General features: G+C 46.9%; 1 protein-coding gene across 1 annotated transcript in view; it reads right to left on the reverse strand.

Moving 5' to 3' along the window:
* The window catches only part of LOC307079534 (solute carrier family 2, facilitated glucose transporter member 11-like), a gene marked incomplete at both ends in the record, with an annotated part of 30568 nt that overhangs the window by 8366 nt on the left and 3512 nt on the right, over window positions 1-18690 (reverse strand). Inside the window, 4 exons of the mRNA XM_079741939.1 lie at window positions 1065-1213; window positions 1661-1790; window positions 1976-2100; window positions 2225-2385. Coding sequence (XP_079598065.1) covers window positions 1065-1213; window positions 1661-1790; window positions 1976-2100; window positions 2225-2385 — 565 coding nt within the window. The remainder of the gene's footprint in view (window positions 1-1064; window positions 1214-1660; window positions 1791-1975; window positions 2101-2224; window positions 2386-18690) is intronic.

Below are 18690 nucleotides of genomic sequence, written 5' to 3' on the forward strand. Positions count from 1 at the left end.
TCACGATACATGGCCCCATTCATTCTTTCCGTCATACGGATCAGACGTCCTGGTCCCTTGGCAGAAAAAAAGCCCCAAAGCATGATGTTTCCACCCCCATGCTTCACTGTAGGTATGGTGTTCTTTGGATGCAACTCAGCATTCTTTCTCCTCCAAACACGACGAGTTGAGTTTTTACCAAAAAGTTCTATTTTGGTTTCATCGGACCATATGACATTCTCCCAATCCTCTTCTGGATCATCCAAATGCTCTCTAGCAAACTTCAAACGGGCCCGGACATGCACTGGCTTTAGCAGGGGGACACGTCTGGCACTGCAGGATTTGAGTCCCTGGCGGCGTAGTGTGTTAGTGATGGTAGCCTTTGATACTTTGGTCCCAGCTCTCTGGAGGTCATTCACTAGGTCCCCCCGTGTGGTTCTGGGATTTTTGTTCACCGTTCTTGTGATCATTTTGACCCCACAGGGTGAGATCTTGCGTGGAGCCCCAGATCGAGGGAGATTATCAGTGGTCTTGTATGTATTCCATTTCCTAATAATTGCTCCCACAGTTGATTTCTTCACACCAAGCTGCTTACCTATTGCAGATTCAGACTTCCCAGCCTGGTGCAGGTCTACAATTGTGTTTCTGGTGTCCTTTGACAGCTCTTTGGTCTTGGTCATAGTGGAGTTTGGAGTGTGACTGTTTGAGGTTGTGGACAGGTGTCTTTTATACTGATAAGGAGTTCAAACAGGTGCCATTAATACAGGTAACAAGTGGAGGACAGAGGAGCCTCTTAAAGAAGAAGTTACAGGTCTGTGACAGCCAGAAATCTTGCTGGTTTGTAGGTGACCAAATACTTATTTTCCACCATAATGTGCAAATAAATTCTTAAAAAATCAGACAATGTGATTTTATGGATTTTTTTTTTTCATTTTGTCTCTCATAGCTGAGGTTTACCAATGATGAAAATTACAGGCCTCTCTCGTCTTTTTAAGTGGGAGAACTTGCGCATTTGGTGGCTGACTAAATACTTTTTTGCCCCACTGTAAATCCCCTCGTTAGGAGCATCTCTTCACGTGATCCACCTGTTTCGCTGGCCTCCGTGTCACCCTTGTCGATGTAGAGGTAGCGAGGCGACTCAGGGAAGAACAGCAGACTGACAAACTGCACCACGGCCGGGACGCCGCTCGACGCCAGCAGGTAGGGCCAGGCGCTGTCCGAGCCCAGCAGCTCTCTGAGCACAGGGAACCCCCGTTAGATACACAACAACACACACTGACACCCGTTCGATACACAACAACACACACTGACACCCGTTAGATACACAACAACACACGGACACCCATTACATACACAACCACAGTGAAAACTGACACCGTTAGATACACAACAACACACACTGACACCCGTTAGATACACAACAACACACTGACACCCGTTAGATACAACCACAGTGAACACTGACACCGTTAGATACACAACACACACTGACACCTGTTAGATACACAACCAAAGTGAACACTGACACCGTTAGATACACAACAACAGGAGAACATTAGAGAAAGTAACAAAGCCGAGGTAAACTGAGACCTCACAGCTCTGTGCATCATCTGATCTCCAGAGGAATGTGTGGACCAGCGTTTGTTTTGTTTGCTCCGGGCACTTTTGATAACCATCTCACCGGAGTCCAATGATCTGTCCCGTGACTTTCCCAGCAGCTATGAAGATGGACCCGGTGAGAGTGAGAAACCCTCTTCGTTTCTTTGGGGCGCACTCACCCACGTACATCAGGTGCACGCTCAATCCCAGGCCTGGGACACACACACACACACACACACACACACACACACACACACACACACACACACAAACACACACACACACACACACCCACCTCAATCTAGAATGCAATCACAATATGATGGAACGTATCATTGAGTTGTTGCCCTGCTCTTGGCCCTCATGTAAACATAACGATTGATGAGGTGAAACGTACCAACGTTATAGCCATAGAGGAATCTGGCCAGCAGTATCATCTCAAAGGACCTCGCCATGCGACAGAAGACCATGAGCAGGGCAGCCACGACCGCCACCACGTTGTTGAACAGCAGAGCTTTTTTCCTCAAAAAGAAAAGAGCATTGAAAGGATGATCACAATCTGTGCGTGTGGTCCGAGTGTCAACCCTCGCTGGGTGTGGGTTTGTGCGACGCCATGCTTTGCATTTGAGTGGATGGTGGGTCTCACCGGCCGTAGATGACGGGGAGGCTGCCGCTGTGGACGGCACCCGCCCAGGCGCCTAGGCTGAACACGGACACCACGAAGGACCAAATGAGCATGCTGGTGGAGGCGTCCACCGGGGCCGCGTAGCGCTCCATCCACGTCTCGTTCACGAAGCTCTGCACATGCTGGGGTGAAAAATAGGGTCGCTCATTGTTGCACATGTTTTAAATGTGTGGGGTGTAATAAAAATGTATAATTTAGAGGAAAATAGCTATTACACATTTTGATGCGTTTTTATATAACAAACATTGGACCAGTATCGACTAGTATGTTACATTATTGACAAAGGCAGAATCATATCTATTGGCTATATTAATGGAAATTCTTAGGTATTCATGTTAGCAAGGCAAGATTAACCATATGGGCAACGGGGCAATTGCCCAGGGGCCCAGGATCACCCAGGATCGAGCCTTCCCTCAATCCCTTGCCCCACACGAGCACGCGTCCAACACGCCTCCAATACAAAGTGAATGGGAGGCGGGTGCCACATTCGCGGCCAAGGGTTTGGCCTTTTGTTCTCCCTTTGTCAGTGCAGATGGTAGTAGAAAGTAGTGGAGAGAATCATCGGTTTGAGCCCATTCACAGCCCAAAAGGGTTAAGGCTGGCTGAAGCTCTAATTCAAGTGGTGCGAGACTTGGGGTCTGACTTGTCAAACTGAGTTATGATAATGCAAGCAACATTTCTAGCAAGTAGGCTGCAATGGCCTCAAAGCCCACTTAAAAAAGAAAACCCACTAATCCATTATACACAGTGAGCTGCACTTTTGTTTAGTTTTGTAGGTATTTACAGCATCGATAATTGCTGTGAGGACGTCAACTCTTTGTTTGAACTGATACAGTCTCTATACTTTTAGCCTCAACCGATCGCTGGAACACAATATTCAAAAACAGTGACAATTTCATCAGCCACCCTCTAAAATCCTCTGCAGTACTGGATGGAGTTGTCGGGCAGACTTCACAAAAGCTCTCAATGACAATTACAGGGCAGTGAGAGATACAAAATAGCCTCAGACTTTGATGAGAAAACCCAAACCGAAGTGAATCTGCTGCGCTAGTTTCAAAACTTGATTAACTAGATGCAGCAATAATGACTAAGTTGTAGATACGGGTACTGGCTAGGTTGTGATCAGTGATCATCTACAAAAAGGGACATGGATTTAGGAGCTCTGGGTCTTTTGTGGTCGTTGGACTCATATATTGTCACCAGTGTTTGTAATAACGCCGTTTAAAAGAACGGCGTTGGGTAACGTCGTTATTTTTTCAGTAACGGGGTAATCTAACTAATTACTGTTTCCGTCGTCACAACGCCGTTACCGTTACTGAACGTTAAATGCGGTGCGTTACTATGAATTGATTGAATGAATTGCATAATCCAAACGCACCCCTGGCTCCACACAAACTGCTAGTGAAGAGACCGGAGGGGTATTCCATCAAAGTCGCTAATGAAAGCTGTGCTTAGTTGATTAAGCCCGGTTAGAACTAACGCCAACTTCCACTTGAGGCTGAAGCCGCGCCTAGTTCAGGCTAGTAGTGGTGGATTCAATGATTCTTTTCCTTGATTCAGTTCGCGTCGGTCAGTTCGCCAAGAAGAGTCGTTCAGAATCGTTCGTTCGTTCAGTCGATTTTCTGGTAGCGGTGAATCGAATCATGGAATGAACGGTTCTCAGCTGAGTCAGTCTCAGCTTCTCCCTCTTTCTCATTCTCAAACGATTGTGGAAGTCAGTCATCAATCAACACAACATTACAACTTTAATAAAACGCAGCGGGATGGGGGGTGTAGTTGATTATTGGATGTTTAACATATCAGAAAGATAATATACTTGATTTAGCAATTATGGTGGGGGTCCCGGGTGGACAACGAACCATGAAAGAACGATACAGATTGACGAGACCTTCAAATATTTGATCAATCTGGCGTGACACAGAAAGTGCAAAGACAGCATGCATTTACCTTATATTGAATCATATTATTATACGCTCGCACCACTCACAGTCTGTTAATGAAGAGCGAGTCAGCAACTAGTGGGTCTGGGAAAAGTCGAGTCTGAGAACGAACGAGAGAAAAGAATCAGTTTGGTTCGTTCTTTTTAAAGATTCGTTCATTCGAACTGATTCGGTCGCGAATGAGCCATCACTACAGGCTAGTTCAAGCCAGGCTTACGTTATAGTGGATTACGCACGCTCACGAGATATATATGTTAAAACAGCCCAGAACCGTGAATGTCGAATCATGGATCAAATGTCCGAAAAGGACCAAGGACCATCTTTTCCAGAGGCGAACAGTAGCTGCTTGTGGAGGTCTATGAGGAGTACAAGCGGTTACATTCAGACATGCTGCCATTCAGACGTGCTGCCAGTCTGACATGCTGCCAGTCCGACCTGCTGCCAGTCCGACCTGCTGCCAGTCCGACCTGCCGCCATTTCGACATGCCCTCATTCCTTTTAGTACCGCCCTTCCGACAGACTATCAATCAGTGGCGCTGACTTCAGGTCAACACTGGGGGATCATAAATATTTCGTTCAAATGTGTTCAACCAAAAAGTAGCCATTTCAGTATTATTTATCTGTAATTTATTTGATTAATTCCAAATTTTGGTTGGGATGATGTATGAAATAACCCATTCCATAAATTGACGACTGCATTCTACAAGTGTGTTACGAGCGCACTTATTTAACATGCCCTCGGAATGTATAAATATTCTATGAAACTTAAAACTGGACCATTTATTTGTATGAATTGGATTTAAACTCAATGCAGGACCACTATTGGAGTGGAGTGGACGAACATTGGAACAAAATTAATTGTTTGGAGTGTCGAGGGAGAACGAATCAAGGAATAGGCGCGGTTAACTTCATATCGACCCAAAGGCAATACAATGTGCTTTACAAAGGAGAAGGCGAGAATATAACCCGCCCCAGACCCAACCCTTTCCACCCCAATTCTCGAAGGGGATCAATAAAAATGAATCAATAGTTGTTGCCCATAGAAGGGAAATCCGTTAGACATAGTTATACAATATTGTAGTGCCGGAGGAAAAGGAGGACGTAGGCAGCGTAATAATAACCGTTTTAATCCAAAAACGACAGAGCAGAACAATCACTCGCAGCGCATGGCTAGAACTCGTGCAACCGCATAACCCGTCCCCCTAGACCCCCGTGACTCATAGCCAGTTCCCTCCCACTCGATCAGTAAGAGGGGAACACGAACCCATAATGTAGTCACTACACCAGCCCCCCCAGTGTTCACCTCAATATTCAAAATCCCCGCGGCGAGGAGGGCGTATGGCCCGGCCCCTACGACTGTAGGCAAAGTCAGGAGGTGCAGGAGGAGGTGTGACATCGTCCATCACATCCTCTTGTTGTGCGGGGCGGGGGGCAGCGTCGACCCGAGGGCCGCAAGCTGTGGGGGCTTGTAGGGGTTGGGGGGGGGAACGGCCATGGCGTGGCAGGGGGGGTAGGACGGGGGGGCTGCCCCTGAGCGGTGGCAGAGCCAAGTCCGGGGGCAGTTCAAGGTCCAAGTGAGCCGGTTTGAGGCGATCAACAGACACACACTCCGGCGTACCCCCCATATCAACCATGAAGCTCTTGGCTCCTGCCTCGATGACACGGAAGGGTCCGTCATAGGGAGGTCGTAGCGGAGCCCTGTGGCCGTCGTGGCGGATGAAAACGTAACCCGCAGACTGCAGCTCCGGGGGCACCCGCGAAGCAGGGACGCCATGCCGCGTGGTCGGGACCGGGGCGAAGGCCCTGGCGCTGTCCAGCAGGGAGGCACGCTGAGTGGAGGCGGACCAGGGCTCCGTCGGCTTGGGGATGAAGTCACCAGGGACCCGCAGCGGCTATCCGAACACCAGCTCAGCCGACGATGACCGGAGGTCCTCCTTGGGCGCCGTCCTGAGCCCCAGCATGACCCACGGCAGTTTGTCGAGCCAGTTGCTGTCCGTGAGGCTGGCCCGAAGGGCGGCCTTCATGGAGCGATGAAAGCGCTCCACAAGTCCGTTAGCCTGTGGGTGGTAGGCGGTAGTGGGGTGGAGCTTGACCCCCAGATTCTCTGCCACCGCCGCCCACAGCCCCGAAGTAAACTGCGGGCCGCGGTCAGAGGAGAGGTCAGCAGGAGTGCCGTAGCGGGAGACCCACACCGCGATGAACGCCCGGGCCAGGTCGGGGGCTGTCGTTGAGGAGAGTGGGACTGCTTCCGGCCAGCGGGTCATCCTGTCCACCATGGTAAAGAGGTAGGTGAAGCTGTGCGAGGGGGGCAGGGGTCCCACCAGGTCCACGTTGACATGGTCGGACCTCCGCTCGGGCACCGCGAACTGTTCCATGGGGGCCTTGACATGGCGATGCACCTTGGCGCGTTGACAGGCAGCGCAAGTGTCGACCCAGGACCTCACATCCCTCTTGAGCCCGTGCCAGACGAACTTCTCTGACACCAGCCGTGAGGACGGTTTCATACCCGGGTGAGATAAGCTGTGCACCGCCTCGAAGACGGGGCGTCTCCAGTTGGCGGGGACTACTGGCCTTGGCTGACCCATGGAAACGTCGCACAGGAGCTTGGCCCCTGTGTCACTGAAGAGCACCTCCTCCAGGCGCAGCCCTGTATTTGACGACTTTAGAGCTTGGACGGAGGGGTCGGCAGCCTGATCCACAGCCATGCAGGAGTAGTCCAAGTTCAGCTGGACCGCACCGACCACCGCCCTGGAGAGACAATCGGCGACCACGTTGGACTTCCCAGCCACGTGCTGGATGTCTGTGGTGAACTCGGAGATGTAGGAGAGTTGGCGCTGCTGGCGGTCAGACCAAGGCTCCGTGGTTTTGGACATGGCGTGTGTGAGCGGCTTGTGGTCCACGTAGGCCGTAAACTCACGGCCTTCCAGCAAAAAACGTAAGTGTCTGACCGCGAGCCACAACCCGAGGAGCTCCCTGTCGAAGGTGCTGTACTTGCGCTCTCTGGGAGACAGCTGGCGGCTGAAGAATGCGAGTGGCTGCCAGGCATCCCCAACCCACTGCTCCTACACCGCCCCCACGGCAAAGTCTGATGCGTCCGTGGTGAGAGCAGTGGGCGCAGAGGGTGAGGGGTGGGCCAACATGGCCGCGCGGGCCAGGGCCGCCTTGGCGTCCTGGAAGGCCTTGACACGTTCCGCCGTCCAGTCGACCGGTTGTTTCAGAGCCTTGCCCTTCTGGGCCTCGTACAGTGGGTGCAGGATGTGAGCTATGTGGCGGATGAAGCGATAGTAGAAAGTCACCATCCCGATGAACCCCTTGAGCTCGCTGACTGTGCAGGGGCGTGGGAAGGCTGCAACAGCTTCTACCTTCGAGGGTAGGGGGGTCACACCCTCCGCGGAGACCTGATGCCCGAGAAAGTCAAGGGTGTGTCGTCCGAACTCACACTTCGCCGGATTGACAATCAGCCCATGTTGGCTGAGTCGCGTGAAGAGGGTCCGGAGGTGGGACAGGTGCTCCTCTTCTGTGGTGCTCGCGGCGATGTCATCCAAGTAGACGAAGAGGAAGGGCAGGTCCTGGAGCACCGAGTGCATGAGGCGTTGGAAGGTCTGCGCCGCGTTCCTCAGGCCGAAAGGCATCCGCAGAAACTCGGAGAGACCGAAGGGGGTGACGACGGCTGTTTTAGGGACGTCCTCTGGGTGCACCGGCACCTGATGGTACCCCCGTACCAGGTCCACCTTGGAGAAGAAGCGTTTGCCCGCCAGATGCGCTGAAAAGTCCTGGATATGCGGGACTGGGTAGCGGTCAGGCTTGGACGCGTCGTTGAGGCGGCGGTAGTCCCCACATGGGCGCCACCCACCGTCTGGCTTAGGGACGATGTGCAGGGGAGACGCCCAGGGGCTGTTCGAGCGTCGAACAATGCCCACCTGCTCCATGTGCGCGAACTCCGCCCTGGCGACGGACAGCTTCTCCGGGTTGAGGCGCCTGGCCCTGGCGTGGAGGGGAGGCCCATTGGTCTCGATGTGGTGCTCCACACCATGCTTCACCGTGGGAGCGGAGAAGGTGGGCTTAGTGAGGTCAGGGAATTCGGCGAGCAGCCGAAGGTACTGGTCGCTGTCGGCAAGCGTGTTGGACAACCCGCTGTAGATCGCCTCCCCCTGCGTACAGGCGAAGGAAGCAAAAGTCTGCGAGTTGACCAGGCGCCTGTTCCCCACGTCCACCAACAGGTTGTGGGCGCACAGAAAATCAGCGCCCAGGAGGGGAAATGTGACAGCTGCGACGACAAAATCCCAGGTAAAGCATTGTCCACCGAAGCAAACATCCACCGCTCTAGTGGCATAGGAATGTATAGGCGTGCCGTCCGCACCCACCAACTGCGGACTGTGCTCCCCCTTCGCCACCTCCGATCCCCCTGACGGAATGATGCTCCATTGGGCACCTGTGTCACAAAGTAATCTGCGACCGGAAATGGTGTCTTTTATGAAGAGCAGCCTGTTGGTGACACCAGCGCTCAGGGCTACTACCGAACGCAGGCCCTGCCGTTTCCCGCCGGTCCAAAGGAGCAGGGTGAGCGGCATCGTTTGGCCTTGGCGCCAAAAGTGGCATGGTAGAAACAATGGCCCGCAGCGTTACCCTGCTGGCCCGAGGGTCTGGCGTCATCCTTCGCTCTCCTGCGACGGTCCAGCGGTGGAGCAGCCGCGGGAGCCAGCAGGTCCGGGGACCGTTGAGGCATGGCCAAGACGAACCGGTCTGCCTCCCTGGCCAGGGCGCGGGGTCCAACGATGGTGGTGTTAGCAAGCGCCATCCTGACCTGAGCTGGCAGTGCGCGCATAAACAGCTCCGTGAAGAGGATCATGGGGTCTTCTGTACCGAGCAGGTTTAGCATCCTCTCCATACGTGCAGAGGGCCTCTCGTCTCCCAAATCCGACATGTTAAACAAGCGGCGCACCCTCTCTGCGGTGGACAGCTCAAATGTCTCCAGGAGCAGGGCCTTGAGGCGCTCATACTTGTTTGTCGCCGGGGGGGCGGACAGAAACCCCACCACACGCGCTGCGGTGGAGCTGCCTAACATAGCCACAGCATGGTTGTACCGGTCGTCGTCGTCGGTAACGTCGCTTTTGTAGAAATGTGCCTCTACTATAGTGAACCATGCAGCAGGCGTTGAGTCCCAGAACTCTGGCAGCTTAAGAGTGGGGGTGCGCACGACCTGCGTCACCCTGACAGGAGACGGTGATGTCTGCCGCTGTGAACGTCTTCCTCGGGCGGACATGTTGCAGAATAGCAGTGTTCGCTTGTGCGGTTTTTGTAAACGAATAAATAACAAAAACGAACGTCGGGGTCACCAATGTAGTGCCGGAGGAAAAGGAGGACGTAGGCAGCGTAATAATAACCGTTTTAATCCAAAAACGACAGAGCAGAACAATCACTCGCAGCGCATGGCTAGAACTCGTGCAACCGCATAACCCGTCCCCCTAGACCCCCGTGACTCATAGCCAGTTCCCTCCCACTCGATCAGTAAGAGGGGAACACAAACCATAATGTAGCCACTACAATATCCCCTAACCGTTTTTTTTTACCTACAGGTTTCCACTAAAAGGGCCTGTGTGTGTGTGTGTGTGTGTGTGTGTGTGTGTGTGTGTGTGTGTGTGTGTGTGTGTGTGTGTATGTGTGTGTGTGTGTATGTGTGTGTGTGTGTGTGTGTGTGTGTGTGCAGTGGCGGTTTTAGGCACGGAACCAGGCAGCCGCCCGGGGCGCCATATTTGTGGGGGGCGCCAAATCACATGGGGGGCGCCACGAGCAGTAAAAAATAAAAACGCGCCGCAAAGTGGTTTTCAATGAAGTACATAACATTGTGTGGGGAATTGGTATATTGGCACCCCCTCTGGCTGCAGGCGCACACCTGCTCGTTGAGAAGGTGCCGTGCACAGACGGAATGAAACCCCTACTGAAGTCCGTAAGGAAGTCCGTAGGGGCATGTGTATCTGTGTGTTGGTGTGTGTGTGTATGCATGTGTATCTGTGTGTGTGTGTGTGTGTGTGCATGTCTATATGTCTGTGTATGTGAAAGGAGAATAATGAAAGGCCCTTGCTGTGTACCATGGCCTTGTTTGTGTGACCACCGCCCTTGAACTCGAGGCTGTCGTAGGAGTCTGTGGGGGAGACCTGCGTGTGTTTGGCCACCGACCAGCGCTCGGGTGGCAGCTCCACCACCTGGACCAGAGGGTTGGCGTCCTCTTTGGCCGGGGCCCCGGGGGGAAGGGCCACATGCTGGGCCCAGCTGACCCCCCCCCCCCCCGCTTGGAGGAAGTCTTGCCCGGGGCGTAACAGGACGTAGAACCGCCACTGTGTGTGTGTAAGAAGTCAACCTCGTAGAGCTCCGAAAACATGACCTCAACACAGACACAAACGCTCTTCAAATTAGCCTAAACATATTTGTAGGAGTGAATTTGCTCCAAAATCGATTTGTTTGCTGACAGCCTGCTGCTGTGGAATTGTGGACAGGTGTCATCAAAATTGGCCCGCCTTTAAGGTGGGAATGGTGCGGTTCATCTCGTCAGTTCATGTATTGTTCGTGATGGAATAAAGATCAGTTCAACTGGAGCATTAGTGCCAGGCAGCACAAGGCAAATTATACATTTATTATTGTCTTGTAAACTCCCTGCTTCTGAAATGAGCGAACATCTCCGGCCAGCGCTCGTCCGCCCAGTGGACGAGCGCTTTCCACTGTGCAGATTAAATCGCACAGCATTCCATTGTGTGATTATCCCTGTTGTGTATGCCCTCTCACATTCTTGAAATCACATGCTGGATGCTTTAATCTTTCTATGTGTTTATTAGTTAATGATCGGGCTATAATAAGACCACATTGGCTTTGTAATTGCAGACAAAGGGGACATTTCATAGTGGATGGTGGAAACCAGGACAGTTTTTCACTGGGACTCGGGACACGCAACTCAAAAATGGGACTGTCCCAATCACCAATGACGAATATCAGTGTAGGACACTACAGCGCATGCAACTAAGAAATAATCATATGAATTAATTAAAGAACAATGATAATAGTAATGCAATTTATATTAATGACCTCATGTCGGAATGGCGGGATGTTTGAAAAGAAGTAAAGTACCGCAACTCCGACCATGGAAACATAAATTGTCGGAGTGGTGGGATGTTAGAAAACAGTGGAAGTGCCGCCACTACGACAATTAGACGTCAATGTCAGAGTGGCGTTATGTCTGAATGGAACGCGGTCCCCGTACAAGCATATAATGAATCAAAAGGGGAATACCGTAACCATTAATAAAAACAGGGAGGGGGGGGGGGGGGGGGAAAAGTTGGTGTCGTAGAGGAAGTACGTAGTGCCAGGAGGCTCCGGTGATATTTTCCAGTTATCCGATTACTTTACACATTTGCCTTGCAGAATTGTCACTTTTGACGGTGGGAGTGACTCTGTAATGAGTCTGGACAATAATTTCTTTAAAATAACTGACAACCTGCCGAGAACCAAGCCGAAAGTGAAGCACACGGAGCAGAGCGGGAAAGCTAGTGCTGCGGAAATGGCAGAGTGTGAAGATGCTAGCAATTTTCCAAGCAATGGATAAACTATCTGAAAACATCAACGCTAAAATAAACACTTGTAGCTATAAGAGACCAAACAACCCAGATTCATGCGCTGGGAACCCGAGTCGGTGAGGCGGAAGGCAGGATTGCTGGCATAGAGACCACAACGGAGTCGTTGCAGGCCAAAGTCACAAGTCTGGAAAAACAAGTGAGCGGCATGTTGGAGCACATTGATGACTTGGATAATCGTGTGCGCAGATGTCATATTCGGGTAGTGGGACTGGCTGAAGGTACTGAGGGAGCTGATCCTGTGCTTTACATGGAAAAGTGGATACCTGATTATCTTAAACTGACAACCAAATACGGACGGGTTAAACTAGACCGCGCGCACCGCTCCTTGGCAACCAAACCCAGCTCCAATCAACGACAAAGACCCATAATACTAAAGTTCCACAACTTTAGCGACAAGCAACAAGTCATGAAGGCAGCCCGTCATCTCGGAGTGGATCCGGACCAGCCCGCACGCACAGGACCACGGATCTCTTTCTTCAACGATTACTCAGCAGCAGTGGTCAGGAAGCGCAAGGCATTTGATTCCGTAAAAGTGCGATTGAAGAAGATGGGTATCGTTTACGCATTGATCTACCCCGCCACGCTGAAGTGGATGGTTAACGGGACGGAGAAGAGGTTTGACACACCGGAGGCTGCAGCGGCGTTGGTGGACTCTCTCGGTTAAGATGTCAGGCACTTCCTCATTCTGACGGAAAAGTCTGGTCCTCTCTTTCTCCGTCCTACGCTCTGATTATTGGACTGATTTAACAGTATGTAAGTACTTATGTGGCCATGTTGTCGATCTGTTTTTTTTATTTCTTTATAACGCAAAATGTGGACGAAAGTTACATCACTGTATGAGGTGTGGGACTTGCGTTTATTCTATGGTTATGCGCGAGTATTGCGCACGGTGGAGCTGTCGGCTTTTGGCTGAGAGCAAAAGAATAATTGTTATTCCCTGCATGTTTAGTAGGGATTTCCCCCTTTCTTTATGGGGTTTGTTCTGTGTGTGTTGTGTTTTTGTACTTGCTTTAACGTTTCTATACAGCTCAGTCTTTTTTCTGTTTTTTAAAGGGAGTGTGCCAAGGTATTACAATAGGAATTTGAAGTAATGGCAAATAAGCTACGGGTTTGCACCTGGAATATACGAGGGATTCATAACCACATAAAATGTAGAAATGTACTTACCTTCTTAAAAAGGGAAAAATATATATATTGTACTGGTGCATGAAACCCACCTTGATGACACAGAGCATTTAAAATTACAACAGGGTATGTTCGGACAAGTATATTATTCATCTTTTACAACCAGAAGCAGGGGTGTTGCTATACTTATTAGACGTACTTTGCCCTTTAAAATGGTGAAATGCCTTAAAGATAAAAATGGTCCTTATGCTATAGTTAAAAGTAGTTTACAAGTACGAGAGATTTTAATAATGAATGTTTATTATCCACCTGCTCACCCATTATACTTTATCACTAAAGTGTTTTTGGACCTTGCAGAAATGAGGGCTGATACAGTAATTGTGGGTGGTGATTTTAACTGTATGTTAAATCCGCTCACAGATTCCCCAAGCAAAAGCTCTCACTGCAATTTGTAATGATCTTGGATTTGATGATGTTTGGAGAAGTCTCTGCTAACAAGGAATGTACCTTCTTTTCTGCATCTCATGGTTGTCAGACCAGATTTGACTATTTATTTCTGCCAAGAGCTCAATTGCAGTTAGTTTTAACTTGTTACATAGGTAATATTGTTATATCTGATCATGCAAGTGTGTTTATGGATATACAACTTCCAGTTTCATCATATCAATCTCGACAATGGCGACTTAACACTGTTATTCTTAAAGATAATACTTTTAGATCCTACTTTTCCACTGAATTTAAAGCTCCGCTTTCTATTAATTCACAAACAACAGATAATCCCTCACTTTTATGGGAGACCTGCAAAGCGTATGCAAGAGGTTTGATCATATCATTTTCTGCCACTAAGAGGCGCCAAAACTTAGAGAGGCAAAGTTCTCTAGAGGCAAAATGGTCAATTAAGGAAAAAGTTTACATTAGTTCACCAACTCCTATTTTGTGGAAAGAAATATCTGCTATCAGATCAGCTATAAATTGTCGCCTTACTAAAGAGGCAGAAAAATACATTAGATATACCAAACAGAGGTTTTATGAGCACGGTGACAAACCAGGGAAGTGTCTTGCATACCTAGCTAAAAAAAGAGTAGAATCCCGGTCTATAGCAGCAATTATTAAGGATGATGGCATTAGAGTGTATGAAAAAAAGTTGATAAATGACTGCTTTAAGGAATACTATACAAATTTATACGCCTCAGAACAGACAATGATGCACCTCAACTAATGGAAGGCTTTTTTACACAGATCGATCTTCCAACAATATCAGAAGAACAAAAATGTTTTCTAGATGGTCCCATCACTAGAGATGAAGTATTGAATGCTATTCAAAACCTCCAGAGTGGGAAATCACCAGGGCCCGACGGGTTCTGTTCCGAATATTATAAGGAGTTTAAAGACCTGCTTATAGGACCACTACTTCAAATGTTTAATGATTAGTTTTCCACTACAGAATTACCGCAAACTCTTAAGGAGGCTAACATATCACTTTTATTGAAAAAGGGGAAGTGTCCTCCTATAGACCCATAGCTCTCTTGAATGTAGATCGAAAGTTGCTTCTAAAATACTAGTCACTCGTTTAGAGGACATTTTGCCCACCCTAATTAAATAGGACCAAACTGGTTTTATAAAAGGCAGGAATTCAACTGATAATATTAGATGTCTTTTCAATGTTATCCAGGCCTTTGAACCAAAATCCATGGACGGTCTTGTGCTTTCTCTGGACACGGAGAAAGCGTTTGACCGAGTTAAAAAATTTGGACTTGGTAATAATTTCATGAAATGGGTTAGAATTGTATAGAGTGACCCTCAAACTACAGTTTTAACTAATGGGTTAAGATCAAAATACTTTCCTACACATAGAGGTACAAGACAGGGTTGTCCCTTGCCTCCTCTCCTATTTGCACTGGCCATAGAGCCATTTGCTATTGGCCATTAGAATGGAGCCCTCTATATATGGCTTACAGGTTGGGGAAAGAAAAAAATAAAATAACTCTGTATGCTGATGACGTGCTTGTGTTTTTATATAACCCTGAGACTTCAGTCCCGGCCCTCCTTAAGATAATTAATGTATTTAGTTAATTTTCTAGATAGAGGATTAACTTAAAGAAATCAGAGGCTATGCCCTTGGATAGTCTTAAAACGATACCTATACTATACCACCCTTTCCTTTCAAATGGTTGCCCTCTTGTTTTGTCTATTTAGGCATTTTTATCACCCCATCATTTAGTCAGATGTACAAATCCAACTTTGTCCCATTATTTGGGAAAATAAGACAAGAACTAGAATGTCGGAACTCACTCCCTGTTTCTTGGTTTGGAAGAATAGCCCTGATTAAAATGAATGTGTTGCCCAGATTACTTTATCCCGTTCAAATGATTCCTATACTGTTTTCGAATAGGGCCTTAAAAGATTTGTATAGCTGGCTCAGCTCTTTTATTTGGAGTGAACGCAGACCTAGATTAAAAATGGCATTTTTGCAGCTGCCATGTTCCATGGAAGGCCTAGATTTGCCAAATGTTAAAATATATCAGCTAAGTGCTCATTTGAGGTTTATATCCGAGTGGTTAAAGAATTTGGCATCTTCTTTTAGGCTAGACATTGAATCATCTTTGTCAAAATGTAAATTACAAAATTTGTTATTCTTTAAGAATTTTAAGTGTACCAATCCAATAACTGTACCAATCCAATAACAATAAATGCTCTGAAGGCTTGGCAATCAGTCCGTCGTCTAGAAGGGAGGCTCAAATTGACTTCCATGTTTCCTCCAATAGATAATAATGTAGATTTTTCACTGGGAATGATGGACTAATTTTTCCGGCAATGGCATGACAAAGGCATAACCAAACTTGGAGACTTGTTTTCGGATATCGGTTTAATGTCATTTGCACAATTGATAGAGAAATACCAACTTCCAAAACAAGATTTTTTCGGTTTTTTACAGAGAGTACATCCCTTATTGAACACTCTGAGATTTCTGCTGTTGAGAAAGTACTGTTTCAACCTCAAGGGAAGGTGTCTGTTAGTCTGCTTTATGGTGTAATATTTGGAGTTATGCTAAAAAGATTTCCATCTGTACATACATAGGATTCATATATCTCTTAATCGCAGGCATTCTTTCAACGCGGCACTTTCTACTCTGTGTCTTAAATGTAAAATAGAAATAGGTACCCTAACTCATTGTCTATGCTCATGTCATAAATTACGAAAATATTGGTCTTACATTATAAGTGAAATAGAAAAAATATTTGGTATGGAATTAGAAATGGATCCAATGTGTTTGTTTTTAGGTTTCCCAAGTAGAAGTATACCTACTAAATCTGGCAAAAGGTTATACTTCATTCTAACTTTTGCTGCTAGAAAACATATATTATTACAGTGGATTAATGATTTGAGCCCCTCTGTTAATGGTTGATGGAAGGGTCTACTGGAGTTGATTCCTTTAGAATATCTCACAAATATTATACATCACAAGGTGGACCAGTTCTACAGTTCTAAAATCTGGCAGCCCTATTTGAACTATCTTGGACCGGACTACTCTTTGATTGTTGTACAAGGAGTCTCCTAACCTGGATTTGTGAACTGGAACTTTTGATGGGCCTGAAATGTGAACTGTTTCCTGTGGCCTCAACTTAATCTCTGTTGACATGAGCTGTACTTTGTATTTTTATTTGTTTATGTTTGTTTGTAAGTATTGTTTGTATATATGTGGTGCTTGTTTGTATTGTTCTTGTTGAGAATAAGAAAAGCCAATAAACATATTGTTAAAAAAAGCCAAAAAAACAGGGAGACCGCCTGGCAAAAAAATTGCAGATCTTCTGAATAAATAAGTAGTATTAAGCGTAACCGATTTAAATTTAATATTGTCCGTAGATTTGTATTCAGGGAGATAGTCTTGAGGTAACGTGTTGGATTTGCACCCGGTTGTCTGGGGTTCAATCCCACCTATTTAGTAATTTAGGAAGGATTATTGGAGAAATCAAACAACTTTTCATGCCTTTTATTTTCCATTTCTTTGAATATTCTAAATTGACTAACCATAGTATTTATCTCAACAGAGGTGGTCTCGGCTGCCTGCCGAGAAACTCACCTGAATGGAATTTATGTGGCTGACAATTTCCCATGCCGTGTCTTCATTTCACTATCAGTAACATTGATATTAACATTAACTTTACCATGGGTTTTTGCAAGTTATATTTTGGTTCGGGGGATATTGTAAGACATATTTATTAGATAAAAAGTAAATTGTTAGGCGTAAATTCTCTGAAATAAAGGAAATTACAAATATGAGCCAACGGTAAAAGTACCCAGGACGCGAACTTGCTTCCCCCGAATCACAGGGCAAATGCTAGACCACTCACCCAACTGCTAATTCACAAATTTGATAGAGTACACAGGATTAGATTAAAAAAATTGAGAAAATATCCACGATAACAATAGATAGCAATTCATTTAATTACTTTATTTGCATAATTTAATCTTAGACCCTTAGTTAAAATATACGCTGTTTGTACTTCATATATGTACATTTATGACAAAATTGTGAGGACTAGGCTTGGCGGAACCTTCTGATGCTACACTTGTTTCCGACAGATGGACTTATCTGAAACACTGCTCAATTAAGCCTGACTAGCCTGGTACCGACCAGGTTAGTTTGGTCGGATAAATTGCCATGGTTACTTAGCGGAGATTCCCTTAAGTCAGGTTAATGGAACGCAACTCTAGCTGAAAGTAGTGAGGCTTGGCGAAATAAGCCTGGCTTTGCCTTTATCTTGGTCGATGGAATACCCCTCGGGTGGATTAAACAACGAGATAAGCGATTATGATTGGCTAAGGCAGAGCCATGTTTCATGGTAGCCAATCGGAGCCAGTGTTTTTACACACAAGCTGGGATATGCGCGCAACACACACACACACACACACACACACACACACACTGTGAAATTATTTAATTTGCTATAGAGTTAAGCAGACTTTACATTGTTTAACTGTTTACTTTTGCTACAAAGATAATAGGCTACTTGAAGTGCAGGACAAACCTCTTGCTATCTGTTGCTCACTTTCCCCGGTACTCATTTTTGGAACAAGTAGTGAGAAAATATAACAAATTACTTTTTTTAAGTAATGTTCCCAACACTGATTGTCACTCTGCGAGACCACTTGAGGTCACTTGATATTATAGAGCCATAGTGGTAACTCAACCCTTCTGTTTGCTTCCTCACAGTGTGAGGTGGTGCCCTGTATTAAGACAAAGCAAAACCCTACTGCTGGAAGTAGTCAAACCTTGACCCTGAGTTTAATCCATGACATTTCTCAGACCAGACTGCAAGCAGTAGCTTCACTGTAGATCAGTATAATACAGCCAACTGCCCCAAAGTTGATGACAGAATGCGTCATATGATATCACGACTACCTATCATAGAATACATCCACTTTCTATCATAGAAACAGCCACTATCTATCATAGAATATCACATAGACTATCTACCATAGACTAAATCCACTATCTATTAGAGAAAACATCTACTATCTATCATAAAATATCACATCAACTTTCTATCATAGAATACATCCACTATTTATCATATAACATCACATTGACTTTCTATCATAGGGAACACCCACTATTTATCATAGAAACAGCCACTATCAATCATAGAATTCCACATCCACTATCTATTATAGAATTCCACATCCACTATATATTATAGAAGCAGCCACTATCTATCATAGAATTCCACATCCA

The sequence above is a fragment of the Pollachius pollachius genome (assembly GCF_949987615.1).
Source record: "Pollachius pollachius genome assembly, chromosome: 8".
Taxonomy (NCBI): Eukaryota; Metazoa; Chordata; class Actinopteri; order Gadiformes; family Gadidae; genus Pollachius; species Pollachius pollachius.